This window comes from Lissotriton vulgaris, chromosome 1_1 (genome assembly GCF_964263255.1).
Source record: "Lissotriton vulgaris chromosome 1_1, aLisVul1.2, whole genome shotgun sequence".
In the NCBI taxonomy this organism is placed as follows: domain Eukaryota; kingdom Metazoa; phylum Chordata; class Amphibia; order Caudata; family Salamandridae; genus Lissotriton; species Lissotriton vulgaris.
Window position 1 is genome coordinate 1,036,042,360 of NC_141685.1, and position 24,498 is coordinate 1,036,066,857.

At 48.4% G+C, this 24,498-nt stretch overlaps 1 protein-coding gene across 7 annotated transcripts in view; it reads right to left on the reverse strand.

Moving 5' to 3' along the window:
- The window catches only part of LOC147748470 (dedicator of cytokinesis protein 7-like), a 476,862-nt gene that overhangs the window by 168,139 nt on the left and 284,225 nt on the right, over window positions 1-24,498 (reverse strand). For all 7 annotated transcript variants that reach the window (XM_086962164.1, XM_086962156.1, XM_086962145.1 and 4 more), the window contains 5 exons: window positions 22,539-22,652; window positions 21,722-21,892; window positions 21,020-21,159; window positions 19,677-19,846; window positions 18,867-19,024 (listed from right to left, as the gene is read on the reverse strand). In XM_086962164.1, the coding sequence (XP_086818290.1) occupies window positions 18,867-19,024; window positions 19,677-19,846; window positions 21,020-21,159; window positions 21,722-21,892; window positions 22,539-22,652 (753 nt within the window). The remainder of the gene's footprint in view (window positions 1-18,866; window positions 19,025-19,676; window positions 19,847-21,019; window positions 21,160-21,721; window positions 21,893-22,538; window positions 22,653-24,498) is intronic.

Consider the following 24,498-nt stretch of genomic DNA (forward strand, 5'->3'; position numbering starts at 1 on the left):
GATCTGCACCCACTGCAAGAGCGGTGTCTCCCCCGGGATCTTGGTCTCCTGGGCGTCGCCGGAACCACCGGCACAGGCGGTTGCGGAAGAGGTGGAGGCTGAGCCAGAATCAAAGGCCTCATTGTGGAGGCGGAGGAGGAGGCGGCGGAGGTGGAGGAGGAGGAGGTTGAGGAGGAGGCAGTGGAGGTATTTGAGGAAGAGGCGGAGGAAGGGGAGTAGGTGTCCTAGGTAGTGAAGGTGAGTAGGTCCTGGAGTAGTCAGAGTCCGGAGACCGAATTACTCTCCTCTTCTTACGAGCAGGCCTCTGCGAGGGTGCTCTGGAGGTCGACTTCCCTGATGAAGAGCGCCAGCGCTGACGCGACTGGGTACTCTCTGATGTGGAAATGCTAACCACAGAGGATGAACTTCCACTAGACACTGTTCTGGGCGTCGAGTTTCTCTTCGAAGTCGACTTTCGTTGCGACGTCGATCTTCTCCTTGATGTCGATCTTCTCCTTGATGTCGATCTTCTCCTTGATATCGATCTTCCCCTTGACGTTGATCTTCTCCTTCACGTCGATCTTCTCCTTCACGTCGATCTTCTCCTTCACGTCGATCTTCTCCTTCACGTCGATCTTCTCCTTCACGTCGATCTTCTCCTTCACGTCGACCTTCGTGTCGACGTTGACGGCGAAAGGCGGTGTTGCCTCGATGGCGAGCGCCAATGTCTTTGGGACTCAGCACGACGACTATGGTGTGTCGACGTCGTCTGTGAAGTCCTCGATGTCGACCTCGTCCGGGTTCTCTACGCCCTTCCCCTCGAAGTCGAGAGTCGCCGTCGCTTCGACCCAGAACCCTGGGTCGGCGGAGAGCATATCGTAGTCATACCTCTGGACGCCGACGTCTTAGCCATCGACGTCGACTGGGACCGGTGCTGTTTCTGGGCCTTCTCTTGACTGGGGAGGCCCCCAGAGGCCAAATCACGGGCAGAGGAAGAAGAAAGAGTCCCTCAATGCCCAGAGGTCCCACCTGCATCCTGATTTCTTCTCTGCTCTAGGCCTTGAAGATAGATCTTCTCCCGGTCGCACAGGGTCCTCCTGGAGAAAGATTGACAAACATCACAGGAATCAGGAACATGTGTTGATGGAAAACAGAGTATGCATTCTCTGTGTGGGTCTGACTTGGCCTTCTCCCTACCACACTCAGGGCACTTGTTGAATAAAGCTGGCATTTCGAGAGGAAAGAGGTGGTCTAGCAGCTCAAAAAAGCAGCAAATGGAAGAGAAAGGCCCCAGACATCCAATGAAACACTAATTAGATCAAAAAAGCTCAAAAAATTGAAGTAATACCAATAAAGGTAGAGCTCAATGCTCCAGGGTCCTGCTAGCAGGAGCCGGAAAAAAGAATTGAAAGTAACTTGCCTTTGGCTGTGCATCATGGGATACCGAGGGTCTCTGGAGGGTTTCTTAAAAACACGGTTTCCCTTTTCCAGAAACATAATGGCAGCCTATGAGGCTTGTCTGTCCAACCCTTCCTCACTATCATATCAAAGGATTTTTGTGAAGGGGAGTTTCTTTATGTGTGGTGAAACTTGGTAAAATGTGTAAATTTAATGATATTATTTGGCTATCCTTTTCACTTCAGGATGAAATGCTGGCCAATGTAGCCTTGTTAATGTGAGGCGGTATTATTTGTCTTTCGTTTTCTCTTAAGTGTCAATGCAGGACTGCAGAAGAAGAGGACTTAAGAGACTTTTTTGATTGCTCCGGGGTCCCCGCGCAAGGGCGGACTATTCACAGATTATGACGATACCCAGAGATCCCCTACTATAGAAAGTCAACACCAAGTGGCATCACAAATTGCATGAAAGAAAATTTGCAAGTCATACCTTTAATAAACAACATCACAACGCGTGATTTGAACAGAGGTTGTGGCCTGGCAAATATTTAAAGGCCCACAAATCACTTTTATAGTGCCTACTGCAAGGCCTTTGTTGCAAAGTGACCCCCTTTTGGATAGTCAGCCCCAGTTTTTCATTTTTTGGGGAGTCACCTTCTAGTAATCTTGAACTCTAACATTGCTATACTGCTATCCGGTGCCCAGTGTATGTTCTTTGACCCCAAAAACATGTTGAAATTGTCTTAAAACCTGCTTGGCGCATTTAACTTTCATATAAGGCCCTAGTGAATGGGGCAGGAGCACACCCATGGGATGGAAAGTTAAATGCCACTTGTAGACTACAGTACCTATTGTGCACTCTACTATAGTGAAAACACGGCTTCAGGCCTACACTGTGTAGCCGGACAGCAGCATCTTGAACGCTGATGAACAGACCAGTCAAAATATTTTTGGGGAAAGTAGGAAAACACTATTTTAAAGATTAAATAAGTCCCCCATAAGCGCAGATTGTTACTCACAAAGAAGACTGTATAATAAATAAGAGCAGAAAGAGCAGCACACAAGTGATATTAGAAATAGCATGTTCTCCCTGTGGCTAGACACAAACTTACTCTGTTACTAATAAGGCTGTAGCTGGCACACAGGAAAATTAGAAGTATTGATGATATGCTTTACTCTATAAAGTTTGACCTGTTCTAGCTACAGACTCCATTCAAGACTCACTCTTATATTTAGTAACAGGGCAATACAATGGTGAAGCCAGATTTTCATTAAATATATTGGAAATGTAACTTTTTAAAAGTTACTTTTACTCTGCCTGAAGCTATTGAAAGATAATTTGCATTAGCTCTCGAAGGACTGCACAGCTGTGGTTGGCCTGAATTAGGCATGAAAAAGGGTCGAAAATTGTTCAGACCAAAGACAATGGCCTGGGAATGAGGAGATGTTTTCTTCCCAGGTTGGAAGACCAGCTGGAGTGGGCCTTGGAACTAACTTTACTTCAAAGGAAGCTTGCCTGTCACAAGAAATTGTTAGGTGACACCCAGAAAATCCCCAGTGTTTTTCTCCATATTAATGTTGGCACCAAACCCAGTGGGAGGAAAACCAACCCCAGAACAAGTTTTGAGTGACCACAATGGAGAGGACTGATTACCCCGGCCACAACAATGGGTGGGCACACATGTTCTACACAAAGGGAGAAGGGGATTCCCATCATGGATTTAGTGGGATTGTTTGCTGTAGTCCAAACAGAAACTGCTGTAAAAGTGAGCAGCATTGCCCCCAGTAAATTTTACCCCACTGATTAGGGACACAGGAACCATTCTCAGAACACTGTACCTGCCAAAGATGAGAAGGACTGTCTGTTACCTGAGAGGAGACCTGATGCACTGGACCTCCACCCTTTTGTTCCCACGACAAAAAGTGGACTCCAAAGGGTCCGTTTTCTGACCTCCTCTCTGGCTATGGGGACACAACAACCAGAAAGAGGCCTTTTCCTGAAAATGCCAGGCTGACCAGAGGCAAATGTACCTGAACCAGACTTTGCATTTGGCCTCTACCTTATACCCTGAGATTCTCTAGGTTGCTCGCCTGAGGTTCGGGGGGGGGGCAGTAGAATGGTACTCCTGTGGTTGTTTGGGCACCAGATGACTGTTTGGAAACTTTGAAAAACCTTTCCTACAGAACTTTAGAAAGACCTTTGGAAATTGTATCCAATCAGCAGTTCCATGGCAAGCGATTGAATTTCTGTGACATCCCTGTTAAGGTTGCCAGCACAACGGAAAAAAAATTCCATTACAGTGTTGGGACTTAGAAAATCTTTAGCAAAAAATCTCCAAAGCTCTAGAAGCACAACGTGACCAACCTGATTCAAGTATTCAACCTTGGGTTTTACTATATCAGATACAATTTCAATTGCGGCCTGCTCAGGACGATTTTTCTTTTCCCAAAGTGACAAAGTCCCTTTCTGTGTTGGGACTTAAAAACGTATTGACTTCCAAACTTTCACCAAGACCAATCCACTTATTACGTCTGACCAGTCTGCCTCTCGGTCAGTCTCATATCACACAATGACCTTCACTAGTGCTTTGCGCTTTTTGGAGCTATTGTTCCTTAAATCTTTAAAAATTCATATCTCTAGTTCTAATTATTGCATTTTTGTCAATTTGGTCTTGTTTTACTCATTAAAAATCCTCTTTATTTAAAACTGGTTGTTACTGAATTTTGTGTGACTTTTTCTACTGTGCCTAAATACTTTACACCTTGCCTTTGTTTTAAGTCCGACTGTTTTGTGTCACGTCATCAAGGATTGAGCACAGATTTAGGTTCTCTAATTTGTCTCTTTTCTAGCCATTGGTGGTCTTATCCTATGAGGTGGATACTTATGCACCCCACAAAATAATCAACGTTCCTACATCTTCCTTGGGTTGAGGACAAAACAATTAACAGGACATCCTACAGCTTCACCTGAAGGACTCTGTATTTTGGGCCCAACACCAGGTCACACATTTCTTCCAGCACCTGGAAGAAATGAATTCTTGTATGGGCGGGATATTTGGTGGGGATGTAAAGTGTGCGAAAATGCCTCTTTTGACATGGTTAGGCCCCCACATTTTGCCAGGAAAATGATGTGGTTTTGATTGTGCCAACCAGGCCCCCTGTGCCAGTGCTCCTTCCCTAAAACTGTACCACGACTGACAACTTTAGCTCCCCAGTAAGTCCCTAGTAAATTGGACCATCGTTAACGAGGGCATGGGGACTGAAGAGGGTCCCCTAAGGAGCCCTCACCAAGGTAATGTCACTACAGCAGCAGCTTGCATGCCTTGGTGGATTGAAAAACGACAAAGTCAACATGGCACACTGCCTGTGTGTTATGTCCAGAACGAATGCTCAAGGTATAGGTAAATCACCCCTCTAGCAGGCCTTACAAGCCCTAAGCCAGGGTGCACTTTATCTCAGGTGTGGGCATATCTGTTTGAGCAGATATGCCTCTACAATATTTAAGTCTATTCTTTAATATTGTAAGTGCCAGGGAATCAATATAGAGTACATGGGCAGGAAACTCAACAACTTGAGTTCCCAGCACCATGATGGCTTCACTGAGCCCAGGAGTGTGTGGTACCAAACCACTCTTCTTAATAAACCAACACTGATGCCAGTGTTGGATTTACTAAAACATGTACTTAGAGGGCACCTCAGAGGTGCCCCTCTGAAAACCTACCAACCCCGGTGTTGCCTCTGAATGGCTTTAGGTAGCCTGGCACCACCAGACATGTTTCTGGACCACTGGGTCGAGAGCCTCTGCTATCGAAGGCCAGAAACAAAGCACATTCTTGGCGGAGGTCTCACACCTCCTCCCCCAGGATGGGCACAGTGCTCGAGAGGGAAGCTTCACAGGCCTGCCGCCTTTGTAATGCGACACCAGCCTCTGCTGCTAGCAGCAGATGAATGTCCCCAGTGCAAGCTCCCACTTTTGGTGGGAGAACCAGTGGGAAAACTTAGGATGAATAGGAGGTGTGCCCCCCTCACCAACTTCACCCCTCAGTTGCTGGAGGCAAAGTCAATAACACTTTTCAGTGCCCACCATCTTGAAAATAGTGGGACTTAACCAATGAGGCTTGGAGTTGTGCCCCAATCCCACAAAAGGGTGTCATAATAGTGAGTGTAGACAACCCAGGTATGGAACCCATTGAACCCTACCTGTTACTCCCCTGTAACATCCCTAAATCTAGTATTTAAGTGGTTCCCCCGACCCTGAAATCGGATTTCAATGACTTATGAAGAAGAGCCCTGCAGCACCGAAGACTGAAGACACCAACTGACTTAGCCCCAGCCCTAGCAGCCGGTCTGCAGTCCTCAAAGACTGTGCTGAAAAAGAACGACTCGCCCCACAGACCAGTGACCTCCTGAACCCTGGGAGAACTGCCTGCCTTCAAAAAAGAATCTTTATCTCCCATGTTCAGCTGCCCTGTCCAGAAGAAAAAGTCTGTAAAAAAATGATCTCTGCCATGAGGAACTGCAAACTCGCCTTGAGATCCATCTCTGCACCCGATGCCCACGACCCGAGTCTAAGTGGCCCACAGGTCCTGTGAAGGTTTCCCAGTGCTACTGAGGCAGAATCCACCATGTGCTGACCCCTGCCGGACTCCTCCTCGATGCCTGCAGCCTCAACTTGAAGACTTCCCCTGACCGCAACCTGCCCGGTAAGATTTTTCCGCCACCTAAGAGGACACCCCTGCACCCGAAGCCCCTGGGACTTGAGGACCATAACCTTCAGTGTCCCTACGTCCCCTAGCATCTCGACTTGCCTGGGCAGTTTTGGGGTTTCTTCGCCCGCCCTCCTTGCCTGAGCCTGCAGCCTTTCTTCAAGACCGTTCTCCCCTATTAGTTAACATTGGGTGCCCAACGCTGTGTTGGCACTGTGCAGCCGCCCCCCCCCCCCCCTTGTGCCTTTGAGGGTGTATGATTGATGCTGCCTTGTGGCAGGCAATCTTAAACACCACTTTTCACTATCATCTTTTCACACACCTTTTGAGCACTGCAACTTTCTCCTTTCAGTATTACCACCACGTCCTGTTGGTTTTCTCTCACTGGTGGATCGGACACTAGAATCCCTCACTATACCTACAGTGAGGTACCTAGTAGATACCAGTTTACAAAAAAAACCCAGATGATGAGACTCCGCCAATGGGTTGGCTGATGGGTATTTTTCCTCTTTTCTCTCCTCATACTGACCAGTCCTCCACACACTACATTTGAGTGTGCAGATTTCTTTAGCTTTACTCAGACCCTTAGCATTCCTTGTGTGCTTTTGCTGCCTTGTGGTCCTCCTTGTACTTACCTTAACCCCAGAAGATCAACCCCTGACACGGCGTTACTCACCTGTGAGCAGCGCGACTTAGAGTACCCCCAGTCTTTATTGGTTAACATTGTGCGCCAAAACTCGAATTTGATCTCTGCACCCGGACACCCCTGTGCTGCTGGTGGTGCACTCTTGGAACTGATTTGAACCCTGCCAGGTTTTGACCAAAGATCCAGAGGACTGAATCTGTAAGTCGAGTTCTTAGCTGCAAAAACTGCATTCTTGTTTTCCTCCCATAGGTTAACATGGCAAAGCCTGATAATTGCACTAAATTTCCTCTTTTGAAAGTCTAAACTATTTTTCCTTTAAATACTTACTTACCTTTTTGCTTACATCTTAGTCTTAAATAAATCTTGAAAGTAGCTTATTTTTTAAAAACTGGTGAAGATCTCCTCTTTGAGACACGTGTCGTTTATTAGTCACAGTGTGCATAACAAATGTCTTACACTCACTCCTCTGTGTTAGGCCAAGGCTGCTCTCTCACACTACCACATATAGAGCACGTTGGGTTTACATTGTGCCCTGTACACCTCTAAAGGATTCTCTAAACTCTGTGCACAATATAACCACTTAGTGGCATACCACATACAGAGCCAGCTTACTACAGAAACAAAAGGTAGGGCATAATGGTTTTGAATAATTTGCAAGACCAATCTGTCGAATGGTATCGATAGGCAGTCTAGGAGTAAATGCCGGATCCTGCCTCTAACTGGGTAGGCTGAGCCGCTTAGAGCAAATTAAGGTGGTTTGTTGGCCGGTTTATCAAGGGAGGAGTTGGAAGAAGGGTGCTCCTGCTGGTCCACATTTTGCCTTCTGGATCTGTGGTCCTGAAAGAATTTGGTTTCAACCAGGCGGCCCTCAGAGCATCTGTAAGAGCATCACTGAAAGGAAACAAGAGCACAGATTTTGCTGGCCCAGGCTTTAAGATTTCCATCCAAACATTTATTTTAGTCTCAATGCTGGAAAGCTGTAACTAGCACTATTGGGGTGCCGGGGACCAGCGTGGATTGTGGGGCTAGCGTGGCTATATATACCATTGTGAGCACAGACTGACGTGGTAGTGGGGCCGGAGGGGACAGACTGTACTGGGGAAGGACCTGCTGAAAGTAACCTGACTGGAGGCCCCTGTGGTTCCTTGGGACTCAAAGGCGCACCAGAAATAGCTGGAAGCTCAATGAATATCTACAACATGACATTTTTGAAGCCATCAAACTGCTGTGGGGTCCATAATTGCAAAAACAACAAGTGATGGACCGAATGTAGATCAATGTCACACATTCCCCCAGTCAAAAGATCTGGGCCCAAATCCATCGTTTTTTTGCACTCCACAACACCCTGGGTTAGACAATGGCGATATGCAAATCAGCTCTGCCCCTGTTGCCCCATGGGAACAGTCCAGTCCGAACTACAAAAGCCATGTCCTTCCCAGAACGGAATCAAGCATCCGAGGACCGGACCGGTTTCGAGGTAACACCTCTCATCAGCCCGGCTAGCTTGACTCCAAGTGGTGTGGAGTGCCTGGGACCCACGTCTGGGCATCCCCAGCGCACTTAGGGCGGCAATTGCAAAAACAACAAGTGATGGACCGAATGTAGATCAATGTCACACATTCCCCCAGTCAAAAGATCTGGGCCCAAATCCATCGTTTTTTTGCACTCCACAACACCCTGGGTTAGACAATGGCGATATGCAAATCAGCTCTGCCCCTGTTGCCCCATGGGAACAGTCCAGTCCGAACTACAAAAGCCATGTCCTTCCCAGAACGGAATCAAGCATCCGAGGACCGGACCGGTTTCGAGGTAACACCTCTCATCAGCCCGGCTAGCTTGACTCCAAGTGGTGTGGAGTGCCTGGGACCCACGTCTGGGCATCCCCAGCGCACTTAGGGCGGCAATTGCAAAAACAACAAGTGATGGACCGAATGTAGATCAATGTCACACATTCCCCCAGTCAAAAGATCTGGGCCCAAATCCATCGTTTTTTTGCACTCCACAACACCCTGGGTTAGACAATGGCGATATGCAAATCAGCTCTGCCCCTGTTGCCCCATGGGAACAGTCCAGTCCGAACTACAAAAGCCATGTCCTTCCCAGAACGGAATCAAGCATCCGAGGACCGGACCGGTTTCGAGGTAACACCTCTCATCAGCCCGGCTAGCTTGACTCCAAGTGGTGTGGAGTGCCTGGGACCCACGTCTGGGCATCCCCAGCGCACTTAGGGCGGCAATTGCAAAAACAACAAGTGATGGACCGAATGTAGATCAATGTCACACATTCCCCCAGTCAAAAGATCTGGGCCCAAATCCATCGTTTTTTTGCACTCCACAACACCCTGGGTTAGACAATGGCGATATGCAAATCAGCTCTGCCCCTGTTGCCCCATGGGAACAGTCCAGTCCGAACTACAAAAGCCATGTCCTTCCCAGAACGGAATCAAGCATCCGAGGACCGGACCGGTTTCGAGGTAACACCTCTCATCAGCCCGGCTAGCTTGACTCCAAGTGGTGTGGAGTGCCTGGGACCCACGTCTGGGCATCCCCAGCGCACTTAGGGCGGCAATTGCAAAAACAACAAGTGATGGACCGAATGTAGATCAATGTCACACATTCCCCCAGTCAAAAGATCTGGGCCCAAATCCATCGTTTTTTTGCACTCCACAACACCCTGGGTTAGACAATGGCGATATGCAAATCAGCTCTGCCCCTGTTGCCCCATGGGAACAGTCCAGTCCGAACTACAAAAGCCATGTCCTTCCCAGAACGGAATCAAGCATCCGAGGACCGGACCGGTTTCGAGGTAACACCTCTCATCAGCCCGGCTAGCTTGACTCCAAGTGGTGTGGAGTGCCTGGGACCCACGTCTGGGCATCCCCAGCGCACTTAGGGAGGCAATTGCAAAAACAACAAGTGATGGACCGAATGTAGATCAATGTCACACATTCCCCCAGTCAAAAGATCTGGGCCCAAATCCATCGTTTTTTTGCACTCCACAATACCCTGGGTTAGACAATGGCGATATGCAAATCAGCTCTGCCCCTGTTGCCCCATGGGAACAGTCCAGTCCGAACTACAAAAGCCATGTCCTTCCCAGAACGGAATCAAGCATCCGAGGACCGGACCGGTTTCGAGGTAACACCTCTCATCAGCCCGGCTAGCTTGACTCCAAGTGGTGTGGAGTGCCTGGGACCCACGTCTGGGCATCCCCAGCGCACTTAGGGCGGCAATTGCAAAAACAACAAGTGATGGACCGAATGTAGATCAATGTCACACATTCCCCCAGTCAAAAGATCTGGGCCCAAATCCATCGTTTTTTTGCACTCCACAACACCCTGGGTTAGACAATGGCGATATGCAAATCAGCTCTGCCCCTGTTGCCCCATGGGAACAGTCCAGTCCGAACTACAAAAGCCATGTCCTTCCCAGAACGGAATCAAGCATCCGAGGACCGGACCGGTTTCGAGGTAACACCTCTCATCAGCCCGGCTAGCTTGACTCCAAGTGGTGTGGAGTGCCTGGGACCCACGTCTGGGCATCCCCAGCGCACTTAGGGCGGCAATTGCAAAAACAACAAGTGATGGACCGAATGTAGATCAATGTCACACATTCCCCCAGTCAAAAGATCTGGGCCCAAATCCATCGTTTTTTTGCACTCCACAACACCCTGGGTTAGACAATGGCGATATGCAAATCAGCTCTGCCCCTGTTGCCCCATGGGAACAGTCCAGTCCGAACTACAAAAGCCATGTCCTTCCCAGAACGGAATCAAGCATCCGAGGACCGGACCGGTTTCGAGGTAACACCTCTCATCAGCCCGGCTAGCTTGACTCCAAGTGGTGTGGAGTGCCTGGGACCCACGTCTGGGCATCCCCAGCGCACTTAGGGCGGCAATTGCAAAAACAACAAGTGATGGACCGAATGTAGATCAATGTCACACATTCCCCCAGTCAAAAGATCTGGGCCCAAATCCATCGTTTTTTTGCACTCCACAACACCCTGGGTTAGACAATGGCGATATGCAAATCAGCTCTGCCCCTGTTGCCCCATGGGAACAGTCCAGTCCGAACTACAAAAGCCATGTCCTTCCCAGAACGGAATCAAGCATCCGAGGACCGGACCGGTTTCGAGGTAACACCTCTCATCAGCCCGGCTAGCTTGACTCCAAGTGGTGTGGAGTGCCTGGGACCCACGTCTGGGCATCCCCAGCGCACTTAGGGGTCAAGCTAGCCGGGCTGATGAGAGGTGTTACCTCAAAACCGGTCCGGTCCTCGGATGCTTGATTCCGTTCTGGGAAGGACATGGCTTTTGTAGTTCGGACTGGACTGTTCCCATGGGGCAACAGGGTCAGAGCTGATTTGCATATTGCCATTGTCTAACCCAGGGTGGTGTGGAGTGCAAAAAAACAATGGATTTGGGCCCAGATCTTTTGACTGGGGGAGTGTGTGACATTGATCCACATTCAGTCCATCACTTGTTGTTTTTGCAATTGCCGCCCTAAGTGCGCTGGGGATGCCCAGACGTGGGTCCCAGGCACTCCACACCACTGGAGTCAAGCTAGCCGGGCTGATGAGAGGTGTTACCTCGAAACCGGTCCGGTCCTCGGATGCTTGATTCCGTTCTGGGAAGGACATGGCTTTTGTAGTTCGGACTGGACTGTTCCCATGGGGCAACAGGGTCAGAGCTGATTTGCATATTGCCATTGTCTAACCCAGGGTGGTGTGGAGTGCAAAAAAACGATGGATTTGGGCCCAGATCTTTTGACTGGGGGAGTGTGTGACATTGATCCACATTCAGTCCATCACTTGTTGTTTTTGCAATTGCCGCCCTAAGTGCGCTGGGGATGCCCAGACGTGGGTCCCAGGCACTCCACACCACTGGAGTCAAGCTAGCCGGGCTGATGAGAGGTGTTACCTCGAAACCGGTCCGGTCCTCGGATGCTTGATTCCGTTCTGGGAAGGACATGGCTTTTGTAGTTCGGACTGGACTGTTCCCATGGGGCAACAGGGTCAGAGCTGATTTGCATATTGCCATTGTCTAACCCAGGGTGGTGTGGAGTGCAAAAAAACGATGGATTTGGGCCCAGATCTTTTGACTGGGGGAGTGTGTGACATTGATCCACATTCAGTCCATCACTTGTTGTTTTTGCAAGTGGGGTCCATAATGGCACAGGAAATCAGGGCACCTCGGGTTCCTCTAAGAAAGTGGCTCAGTGACTACGGACCTTGATGGAGAGCAACTTGCATCTTGACCCTCCTGCACAACTGCATGGAGTCACAGTAGAGGGTAGAGGTCGACTCCCACTTTGCTTTCTTATGCTTGCGTTTGGACTTGGACTTGCATGAAAACTTTGAGTGGGAACTGAACAGTCACAGGAACATGAACAGTCTGGCTCCATGACTTATAGCTGGGCTTATGCGAAGGCTGCAGCTTCTTTTTGTGCTTGAGGGAATATAGCTTCACCTCCTTGTCTTTCATTGTCTTTGGTTGCATGAGGGTGCACTTATCACACAAGTCAGGATCATGTCCTGAGGCCAAGTGGCAAAAGCACAGCTAATGCAGATCAATGACCGACATCTGCTGCCTATAGTTGCGGCATGGCTTGAAGCCTGTGTTTTTGTTGAGGGACCATCCTACTCCAGTACACTCTTTGAAAGTTTTAAAGTTGTCGGGAAACCGAAAAATTCCGAAACAGAGCTCTAGATGAATCAAGTACTAGTATCTTATTATTGGAATATTTCCTAATATTGGCATGGCCCTAGTAAGCCAAAATGTGTAGTGTCCACATGTAAGTACATACTAAATTTATGGCCCAGATTGATTATATTAAGGCTATTCCTGTAGTTTCTCAGGTGGACATGAATGGGGTGATCTGGGCAGCTAAACTGAATTTGCCTATTAGACCCTATCGAACAAGTTACTTACCTTCGGTAACAATGCACCTGGTACAGACATAGTCTAGCTGCAGATTCCTTAACTTAGAATATCCCCAGGTGTCAGACTGGACCCGGAAAATGTTGTGCAGCAGCACCTCTGCGTGCCGGGGGGCGACCCCGTATGGCTCCGCCCTGATGTCGTCCATGGACGTGACGTCAGCAGAGCCATATATACCCCGCCCCAACGCACTGACATCACTTTTCGTCAGAAGACGTTTCCGCGTCAGAACACAAAGCCACCACCATAAACTGTGAAAATATGGGAACAGTGTGCAGAAAAATAAAAACAAGGTATGGTGAAAAACATCACCACAGAAGGACAGTGCCAGGCACTGTATATTGTAAACTGAGGAAGGGAAAAGAACAGAGCACCACTCTGGGAGGGATCCCTGCAATTGTTAAGTCCAAAACCTTCCCCGGGGGCAGAAGAAGATGCAGAGCATAGGCAGGATTCGAACACTTGGCCTGTGTGAGCCTGTGCCACCAGAGGCACAAGACTTACCATTGAGCCATAGCTTCTTGGTGAACCATCACAGCAGCCGGCAGAAAGGCTAAAACCACAATATATGATAGTGAAGGACAACCAGTCCAGAACTTAAAAGTAAGGACAAACTACCATAAGGCGTCACCCAAAAGAAGACATCAGATCCGAATTAGGGACCTACCGAATGAAGCATTGTCAGAGACTGCAACCGCTAGAATGCAGGAGAGGAAAGACACTTCAAGTGGTTGAGGAAGATAGAAGAGAAGGATGGGGGGTAGAAGAAGTAGACCCACATCGGACAACCCAGGGTAAGGGTTGTAAAGGACACATGGCATATGAGCATACCGTCCAGTCACAAGAATGAGTAGAGCAGAGCCACATAACAGAATGTAGCCTCGTGAGTCGGAGTGAAGAGAAGACGTCACCACGCAGAGGAATAAAGCCACCCAAAGGGAGGCGAAGGCAAGAAGCCCAACCTGAAAAGGTTGACGCAGGTCGGGGAGGACGGACGGCCGTTAAGGAATCTGCGGCTAGACTATGTCTCTACCATAAACATTGTTACCAAAGGTAAGTAACTTGTTCATCTGATAGATACGTCTAGCGGCAGATTCCTAAACTTAGAATAGATACCAAAGCCATACCCATAGAGGAGGTGGGATTGCGACGGAACCCCACTAAGGTCCAGAGAGAACCTAGCAGTCAATAACATGACCAAAAGAGTGTCGCCAACCAAAGGACGAAACACAGTAAGGACAGAAATGACAGCGCCGCCAACCACCAGACCCTTATGCCCTGACGAGAGCCGGAATCAGGGGGAGGCTAGGGCACCACAGCCCATCCAGAATAGCATGATAACCCCTATATGTAGAGGAGATGAGAGAAGGAAATCACCAAGCCAGAACACTTGTGCCTGATTGAAAAATGGCAAACTTTGAAAGAAGACAAGCAAAGAGGCATGAAGGATCCACAGGATCCAAGGTGTCGACAAGAAGCCAGATCTAGCCCGAGCTAAACAACTCGAACAACGTAAAACACTGTTGAACATGCTCCTTTAAAGATAAGAAGGCAGCAGGATACTGACCCCTACCCAGTATGGGCCCACATGGAACAAAAACACACCTACTAAAGAAACTGGCGTGAAAAGGGAGTTCAGCACCTCGCAGGAAGTAGAACTGAACCTATGGCGTGAAAGACCACAGGTTGCGACAGTCGGCAAAGCCAACCCAAAAGACTGGTAAGGGTTTATGGTGGAGAGAACGCCGACCGCCCCCACATGTACCACAGAGGAAGAGTACTGCGGAGACCATTGCTAGTCAGACATGTGTGAGACCATTGATAGGATGCTTATACACAGCCAGAAGGACGCTCATATACGGCCAGAAGGAACACCAGGAAGCAAGACAGCAGGAACATCTGAAATGTGCACAACAGCAAGAAGGCAACGGGCCACAAACACCAGAGAAGATCTAGAGATGTAAGAGGACAGGGCCAATACCAAGGCAGGAAAACCTGCACAAGCCATTAGGAAGGCCCGCAACCAGGAAGAAAAGTCAGTCAGTAGCATGGCAGAATTACGGTAGCCCTGACAGAAGCCTGGAGATCGCCGAGTCTGTGCGGGACCCAAACAGGTCTATTCCGTTAAATGGCATGTCCTGGAGGCTCTCACAAATATTATCAGGAAAGCGACTGTCACGCATCCAGGCATGGCGGCGCAAAGCCACCGACCGTGCAAAATGTGCCATCTCCTTGCCATGAAGGACAAGATGGAGAAACTCCGGGCGCAATTCCTCCGGAAGGGAAGGAAGAAGGTTAGACACGGAGTCCCAGAATGCGGAAGACGCACGTGCAAACACACATGTAGTGTTTAGAGCGCGGATGGCCGGGCTAGAAGAAGCAAAAAGCGGTCTTCCACATGCATCCAGCCACCGGGATTCCCGGTGGGAGGAAACAAAAGCAAAGTGGAGGAGTCTTGTAACCCAAAAGACGCCTGAATTATCAGGACCTGAGCAGTAGGGTGGAGGGACAGGCAAAGTGGATCCCCTGGGGCAGGACGGGGCCTACCAGCAATGGCCAGATCAACCGGGGCTCCGGAATAGGGCCGTGCCCACGTGCCACGCAGGACTTCTAATAAGGCACCATCAAGGGGTAGCAAGGGCTCCACGGTAATGGGCACGAGATGAAGCAGATCCATTAAGGGATCGGGAATGAGGGGTACCACAGGAGGCGGAAAGCGGAGGATAGCAGCTGCCCTGTTGATAGTCCGCGCATAGGCGGCACCTGGCTCAGTAGTCACCCTAGGAGGGGACAAGAGGCAGTCTGTAGAAGACGGTTGGAAACTAATCCTCCCAGTTGCCATAAAGGGAACGAACCAAGGCCATGCAACACTAGGGAGCTGCACCAGCGGCCCCGACCAGGGAAAGCAGCAGCTTCCGTAAGGGCTGCAGCGGACACCGGTGTTGCCTGACACCGCTAAGTAGTCAGAAGCGAGGAACCTCAGGCTTGGACGCCGGTGTCGATGAACGTATGGACACCGGCGGCGATGGGTGCGTAAACAGCGGCGGCTGTGGGCGCAGTGCCGGAGTCATCTGGACGTCGACAGCCTCCACTGGGGACGTGACGTCGACGCCGACCGGCATCGGATCATGCGTTGCCCCAGACGTGGGATTAGGCTTAGAGCCGGGTGTGGTTTGGACGTCGAGCCCGGCTTCGGGTACGACGTGGAGCCCGGCGTCACCGGCGCCACTTCCATCATCCGCGCAGGAAGCCGCACAGGGCTATGCGTTGACTGGCGGTCTGTGCTGGAGCGACCATTCCAGTCTGGGCCACGGCCCAACGTCGTCGCCTCGGTCCGGAGTCGGCGTCGGTGCACACAGCCCTGGTCGGGGAAGGATCTGCCGACGAGGACCCAGTCTGAGTACCCTCTGCCTCTGGGGGGACCGAAACCGCGCCAGGTAGAGAGGGGGACTCAAAGTAGGCCTGAAGAGCCCGGGAATAGGCCTCCATTTGGGCGTACGTCGCTCCAACTCCTGGAAAAGGAGGGTAGAGAGGAAGTTACCTCCAGGCGCCCTTAGCTGACCCCTTACGAGAGGAATGGGCGCCAGCGGCACGCCTATGGGAGGTGGAACTCAGTGGACGCTTGTGGCTCCGCTTACCTTTTTTAGGGCGGCGGTCGCAGGCGCGGCCTGGGGAACGAGCCCTCTCTGGAGAGGGAGAGCGGCGACGAGAAAAGGCTGGGCGTTCGGCTTCATATGGTTTTCCCGTAGGGACTTCAGCTTCATCTGTTGACAGTTACCACATTCTTTGGAATCGTGGTGCACACCAAGGCACCACATGCAAATAAGGTGCGGGACAGTGCCAGACATCTGACGCGCACAGGCCTCACAGGCTTTTACCCCAGAGGGCATTGCACACTGTTCCGGTACGACACCAACAGTGCTGAGAAGGCCCAACAATTGGCCAGAAACTGCTGGTTTCCAGGATCCGCGTCGTGACGTGGAAAAAAAGAAAATGGATGTCGGTGCGACAGAGCGGGGCACATATGGCTCTGCTGACATCACGTCCATGGACGACATCAGCGCGGAGCTGTACGGCGCCGTCCCCGGGCACGCAGAGGTGCTGCTGAGCAAACTTTTCCGGGTCCACTCTGACGCCTGGGGATATTCTAAGTTAAGGAATCTGCGGCTAGACGTCTCTTTCAGATTTGGAGATACTGGGGAATCTACCGGAGTTTGGGGCATTTATACCACTAGATGCTATTGCAACTGGTCATCTTGTACTTCATTAATTCAGCCTCTGCTTCAGAAACATAGGATAAGGCGTGACAGGGTGATGTCCTTCTGGGAGGGGTGCATGGGTACTTTGGCCGTTGGTTACCGACTGATATGAATACTTCATCTATTTTTGAGCCACATCATTCCATGGCCATGAGCACAGCAGGTATGAGATGAGTGTCCAGCACCAGTGAGTATCATGGTAATTGTATTTGAGAGAATACATTTAAATATGAGAAACAGATCTAAGCTTCATTATTTGCTTTTCAAATGAGTGTGGGACTATCGTGGTGTCCAGAGTGAATTCTAACAGGCATCTGCAGCATGCATTCGGTTCTCTAACAAAGCACAAAGCGTCCAAATCCTAGCTAGATTGAGAAAAAAAGACTTTAGACAGGAAACATTGTTGAATCATGGGGGTTATCTAGGCTGAGAAGAAGTTACTTTTCTGTACCACTGGTTTTGTAGCTTGATATCGGTAATAAGCAAGGGATTCACCATTCATAAAATAAGGTCTTAGAAGGCAACTGACGGGGCAGGGAGAAGTACCTAACAAGGCCTATCCGGGACTGTGCATGAGTAGCACTTACACTAAAGATCAAACCTGCACTAGACTAGAAAGGCATAATTGTACATAAGCTTGGCACTCTGACTTCACGTTGGTCACATGGATTTGGGAGACAATCTAGACGGCCTGCAGACCTCAATATAATTGAGGCACTGGCTGATAAGACAATTATGGCTATCAAGTGAAGCGCATCAGATCAAACACTATGTCGGGCAATCTAACCTCCTTTCAATATAGAAACCCACAGGCTGGGGAAACGAGAGGCTAGTTTGCCTGCTGCCCAATTTCTGATCTTCACATCAAGGTATGTACAATGAAACCTACATAAAGATCTCACCAAACTTGACCCAGATGAAATAATGATTGGGGACTCTAGACTTATGAGCACTGAGTTGACCCCTTACTCACAAAACAGATTGGAATATCGTTAACTTTGGAGAGAACTCAAGTCATTTTCAGGCTAGGCATTTTATATTTATTTTTTAACATATTTTTATTAATTTTCTCCCACAAACTGTGCATCCAACAATTGTTTTACAGCATTCGTCTGCCTCCCACACCCGTTGCAACTGGCAGAATGGCTGTATCCCCTCATCCACCATTCGATCATTTTCAGGCTAGGCATGACTTGAGAGTCTGAGCCAATCAAATGAGCTTCAAAAGTTCAGAAAGCTGACATGAAGCAGATGTCAGACCATGGCATCACCCCGGAAGCAGACAAAAGATTGTGCCATCATTCCAGGAATGAGACGTCAGGTGGAAAAATCATTGCAATAAGCATACATACCGCCATGACCTCACTCCAGGAAATAGACGTCAGACTATGACATCGGTTCGGGGAACAGATATCTGCACACCAAAAGAGTTCAAATACTGCCCCCCATAAAGGTATAGGAGAATCATATGTGGCAATATTTTGAAAACACTGTTGTTTACAGAAAATAAATTAAATAAATATTAAAATCAGAAATACAAGGAAAATATTCAAAAGACGACATTTTACAAACATCAACATTTAAATCCTACAATTAAGCTGAATTGTTTCATTTTGTTTTCCAATGCATTTCCAGGATAACATCGTTGGCATGACATGCAAATAGATCACAGTATTAGATATACAATTTTTCCACCCATTTCCATGAATTGGTTCATTTAAACTAGCGACTGAACAATCAAAGTCCAAAAGAATACTGCTGCGTGGAACAAAATTTAAGCGGCAGGATAACCCCCAAAGGGCAATGAGAAAGAATGAAAGAAGAGAAAACTGCCTCCCCCTGATGAATTTCATCACCTTCAAGGCTCTCTGCCATTAGATGCAACCCAGGTTTTCTGCCCTCAAAACATGCTTTTTGCACACCTCGTGACACTCAAAACTTACCACGTTGGGCATCTGAAAAGGATTAGCTTTGTAGACATGGGGAAGAGGTGACCCTGCAATAGCCATGGCCACTGAAGGGCTGATGGTATTTCCATTATCTGCGTCGCCACCCTCCTCCCTGGGAGCAGATACCAGACGACCACGTTGATTGTGGCATTCTACAAGAGAGGAAAAATACAGAGACAATCAAAGTTGTGCTGTCTGCAATGGAAAATGGAACGTGCAACATGAAGGCATGATCAAACCTTTCATGAAGAAAGATGGAATAATGTGAAACAAGGAAACATTTCGGACGACTGTGAGAGCTGGGTAGAAGTCTGTCACAATTCAGTAGACAATGTTGTCTAGACCCAGCTGTCGAGGTGAAATTAGTTTTATGAGGCTCAATAATTCACATATCAAGCAAATCCTAACAAGTTAATAACAGCAGTCGCAGGAAAGGGTTATCCCTACTCCCAGGTTTGGGGGGGGGGGGGCATCAGTCTATCAGGATCCTTCTTAGTTTCCAAACATGGTAGCTCAGCTCTGGTTGGTGGCCCTCACAGGAAACTGTGGAAGGAAATATGCGGGCAGAAGTAACTAAAGAAAAAATATCCTTCTGCGCATGACAGGGAATGTACAGAAACACTGTTAGCTTTGGGGCAAACCAGGCTAAAAAGAACGTAATAGCTGAAGTGTTAAGGCTTTTGACAATGGTGAATGAATAATCCTGAAATCTCTGTATGAAGTTTGAGATGGGTGGGGAGGAGTCTTTGCTATCACCAACCACAGACCCAAATACCTGAACAAACATGCTCCAGTCATGCTCACCGGTGAAGTCGTAGAGTTGTGGCAGAGTGTCCATTACAATGCCGATGAGCGGCAAGTACAGATGGGCCACCTGGGCCTTGACGGCAAGATCAGTGTAGCGGGCATCTGTATCATGGCTGCAAATCAGGTTGTGGACTGCGCTGATGGCTTTCTTATGCAGAAAAAAGACCCTACAAAGGAGAGACAGCAAGGAAAGGGAAGCCGCAGCCATGATGCACGTGTGTAATTCATGACATGCTCACCTATCTACACTACTCTATCCCAAATTTCCCTCCCTTAAATCCCTATACGTTCACACCACTTAAGAAACCTGAACAGGTAAGGGAACTAGGTATTTGGGAAACAGAGGAAACATAGAAACAGCAAGACAATGGAACTCATGTTGTGGGGCCATAAAGAACACAGTTCATTCCTCGGGAAGGATTCAGTCTCAATATACGAGGTAGATATTTCAGCTGAATCCAAATTGAAAGAAAGAAGAACCAATCCAATCTAATAATATCTACACTACAGGCTCAGCAGGACAAGCACAGAAGGGCTGTTAAAGCCAGGGATTCCGTTTTTGCAGTACAGCATCAGGTGAGAGCCTGACAGGGTATGCTTCTGCAGCAGACTCATGTTAAGCAGACAGAGAGAAAGACCAAACCCCCACTGCATTACACTCCACATAGACAACCCAAACATAAATAAACTCAACCGACAGCAGTTCTAAAGACCCAACACCGACCCTCCCCGACCCCATAAGAACAACAAACTCTACACTTATCCCACCCCACACTTCCATTGGATCATGTAATTTCCACCAGTATCGCCATGGAACCCCAATCCCTTAGCGACACCTACATCTGCAGGTTTGCTCTACACCAAAGCACTAATGTTGCCATGAAGCGAACTCTTCATCTTCCAGCCATTTTGTAGTACTCAGTCCATTATATGCAGTTGTTACGCAAAGACCGTTTTCAAGAACAAGGCACTTTTGAAAAATACACAGGCAACCACCAGGGGGCAAAGGTATACCTTACATTTCACCTTTATAAATGTGCCCTCCCAATTCCATAACAAACTGCTTACTTAAAGATCAGCCGGTTTTTCCCACCACAGCTACCCACCCTTCTAAGATGGACCAAACTCTGAAAAACTGCTCCTCCTCTTCTGCAGCAAACATTCCCAATTAATAAAGTGTTCTCACTACACTGTCTAAGACAAGCAGCAGCTAAAATGATTTCAAAACCAACTGGTTCTTCCCCATGCATCTCCCCCCTGCGGGGCACATTTGTCTAATGGTTAATGGAAGAAATAATCCCTAGGATTAGGAGGATCGGCTACACTGGTGGTCAGCTTACCCTTCCACATCAGGCTCCAGGATCAGGGCTAGTTCCGTCAGCACCAACCCTGCCAAGAAGTGCTGCTGGCGGAACAGCACAGACAGCTCGAACATGTTGGCAATCCGCAGGTCTTGCACATGGGTGGAGAAGGCAGAGCCCTGGAAAGGACAGTTGACAATTAGGGGTGCAGGAGTAACAAATTCCTACATCATGAAGAAGCCTCTGCTTGTTAAGAACCAATTGTGTCCACTTAAGATGTGTTTGTGTTACAGCACACACATGATCTGCCTTGCACAGAGAGGTGTCAGAACATCCTCCACATTCACACCCACAGAGGAGATTCCTTATGTCTAGATAAGGCTCTCAGTCACAGGAGAATGATGGGGTGGGGTGAAAGCCAATGATGTCCTTTCACCCCACCCCACACACATCCGAGGCAGGTCAAAGTCCCAGAGATGAAACAGAGCAATTTAGGTGTACAGACACTATAGACAGCAAAGTGAGGTACCCCTGGCGTTTTGTATTTCACAGGTGGTCGTGAGACAGAGGGCTTCACAAGCGGGTGAAGGAGGTCAGGTTCTGGGTCAAAGTGATCATACCTTGCAGGTAGTAAAGGAGACAGACAACAGGGATGGCAGTAACAGTGTCGGCTGGGCAGATTTACGGTCCCTGTGTGGGAGGATGCTTAAGGGCAGGTTAAGAGCAATGCAGTTTTTGTACCTGTGAGGTAGCAGATGAGACGGATGGTGACGGTGAGGCTGGAGGTGAAAGGGTGCTGCACGGCAGGTTCAGGGTCACATAGTGCTCATGGCTGCAGACGATCCGCACCAGATCCATCCGCAAGGCAATCAGGGCATTGGGGTTCTGCGTTGTCGGCAGCTTGTTGTTGATCTAGATAGGTGTAAAAGAAGGTAATGAGCCTTTAACAACCTAGGATCTCACTAAAACCCTCATCTCCCAACCTGGACTCTCACAGCATCCCCAAGCTGTTTCTGTAAAAGCTACATTTTGTTTTAAACATTAAGATTTGCCCAGCTGTCCACAATGAAACTAAACTGCTTTCACAGCATGGGTACATAAAAGAGATGGGCAACACCACCTATGTCCTGTACAATGTATACACAATGCTCCAACAAACAAATTGCTGGCGTATTCACTCTTGTGATCATGAAAATTCTCATCTGATTATAACAGTATACCAATGACTGCAGAACAAGAAATAGATTATTCTGTGATGTGTTTTATGTCCAATTTTGTATCATTTTTAAAAACTATGTACAGAAGAAAATCACCTTCATTTTATATAAAGATGTAGGCTTGGAGAAATACAATGTCCTGATCTATGTAAATATCAGGATTTGAGTTCTAACATAGAAGTCCTTGAATTGACCTGGCAGTAAAAACTGGAGTGTACTGGCAGGTGAGTTTAGGACCTGTGCAAATCTGGGCCACTATTCATTAAGGCCTACTGTAAGAACTCAGAAGTAAAAGAATGGGGGGGGGCACCTGCATGTCAGTGGAAGTGCACCATCCTCACCTGCTTGTAGTAGGAACGCAGTAGATGGAAGACAAAGCCCCGGTTCATCAAGGACAGGAGGTCATTCAGGAAAAAGGCTAGGCTGATGTTGAGACGCTCCACAAGCTCAGTGTCCTATGAGGAAGAAAGTGACATGAGCAGTGAGACAGAATATATTCATGCACACAAGCAGTCACACAGAGGAAGGGAAAATGAATCGCGCAGAGACGAGAGGGAGTAATAGTGAAAACGCTGAGTAGTAGTACTTGTAGGAAGATGGCTCTTTATCCCCTTCGGTGCTGAGGACTGCCCCCATCCGTCATGCACCGCGGTGGGTGTGTGCTGATGACGGCTGGGGGCCATCATGAACCTGCCCACTGTTAAAAATGTCCGCACAGCGTGAAAATCGCAACCGCGCCCAAGGGGTTAAATTGTGGACCAAAACAAGGTACACAGTGTAAAGAGTCCAGGCAACCCCTATTGGTTTACAAGGCAAAAATGAGAACACTAATTGCTCTCTTTTGTTGTAGTGTGGGCGAGCAGTTTAGGTTTATCAGAGGGTAGTGCTAAGCATTTGCTGTACTCGAAAAGGCAATAAATGAGACACACACTCAAAGAATAAATCAGAGACCAATTTAGAAAAATAAGAAATGTGTTACTTACCTGTAACAGCAGTTATACAGTATTGGTGTCTTTCATAGATTCACATGCCTGAATCATTCCCCGTCGTCGAGACGGGAGCCTCCGGTACATAAAAAAGTAATGTCCTATAGACATACATAGAGAAAATAGGCCTAAGGGTCTCCCCTTAGCAGCCTTTCCTTGTCCTTATGTAAAAAGGACCAAGCTCTCAGAGTCAGCCAATCAGCTCCGACCTACCTCTAGAACCTTCCTGGGAGGAGCCTCAGTCCCTCAGATTTTCGTACGCACCCAGCTAGGTAGACGTAGTATTGTTAGAGAGGGATGTGAGTCCTTCCAGGGGAGGCGGGAGGGTTGCATGTGAATCTATGAAAGACACCAATACTGGATAACTGCTGTTACAGGTAAGTAACGCATTTCTTATCCAGTATTAGGGGTGTCTTTCATAGATTCACATGCCTGAATCAGAGTAGTTAGCAATAAGATATGCACATTTGTGATGCAAAGTTGCTCTGCAGTCATGTTAGACAATATACATATCATCAAATAACATGGGAATAATAGCGTAAGCAGAATGTTACAAGAACAAAGAATGTGCATACCTGGATGGCGGGATGTAGGAAGGCTCACCTCACTGAAAGAGATGGCGAAGCACCGCCTGTCCCACTGCTGCATCCTTCTGGAGTTCAAGATCCAGGCAGTAGTGTTTGGAGAAAGTGTGCGGTGACTTCCATGTCGCCGCTCTGCATATGTCCAAGATTGGCACTCCAGCGAACAGTGCTGCTGATGTTGACATTGCCCTGGTGGAATGTGCAGTAACTTGATCGCTCAATGGCCGTCCGGCCTTGTCATGGCAGAATGTAATCGTTGAGGAGATCCACCTCGAGATGCTTTGTTTCGTGAGAGGCAGACCCATTCTTGGTCTGCTGTATGCCACAAACAGTTGTGAAGATTTTCTGAAAGTCTTAGTTTTATCGAGGTAGAACTTCAGACATCTCTTGAGATCTAAAGAGTGTAGGGCTCTTTCAGCTGCGGTGGAAGGGTTCGCAAAGAAAGACTTAAGGACTATTGGTTCATTGAGATGAAAGTCCGATGGCACTTTTGGTATGAATTTAGGGTTCGGCCTCAGCACCACCCTGTCTTGTCTGAACTGCATAAATGGTTCCTGAATGGACAGAGCCTGTAGCTCGCTCACTCTCCTTGCAGATGTTAAAGCGAGCAAGAGCGCCGTTTTCCACGAAATGTACTTGATGGATGCTCGATGAATAGGCTCAAAAGGATGTCTCATGAGTTGGTTGAGGACCAGATTGAGTTGCCACGTTGGAGGAATCTTCCGAGGTCT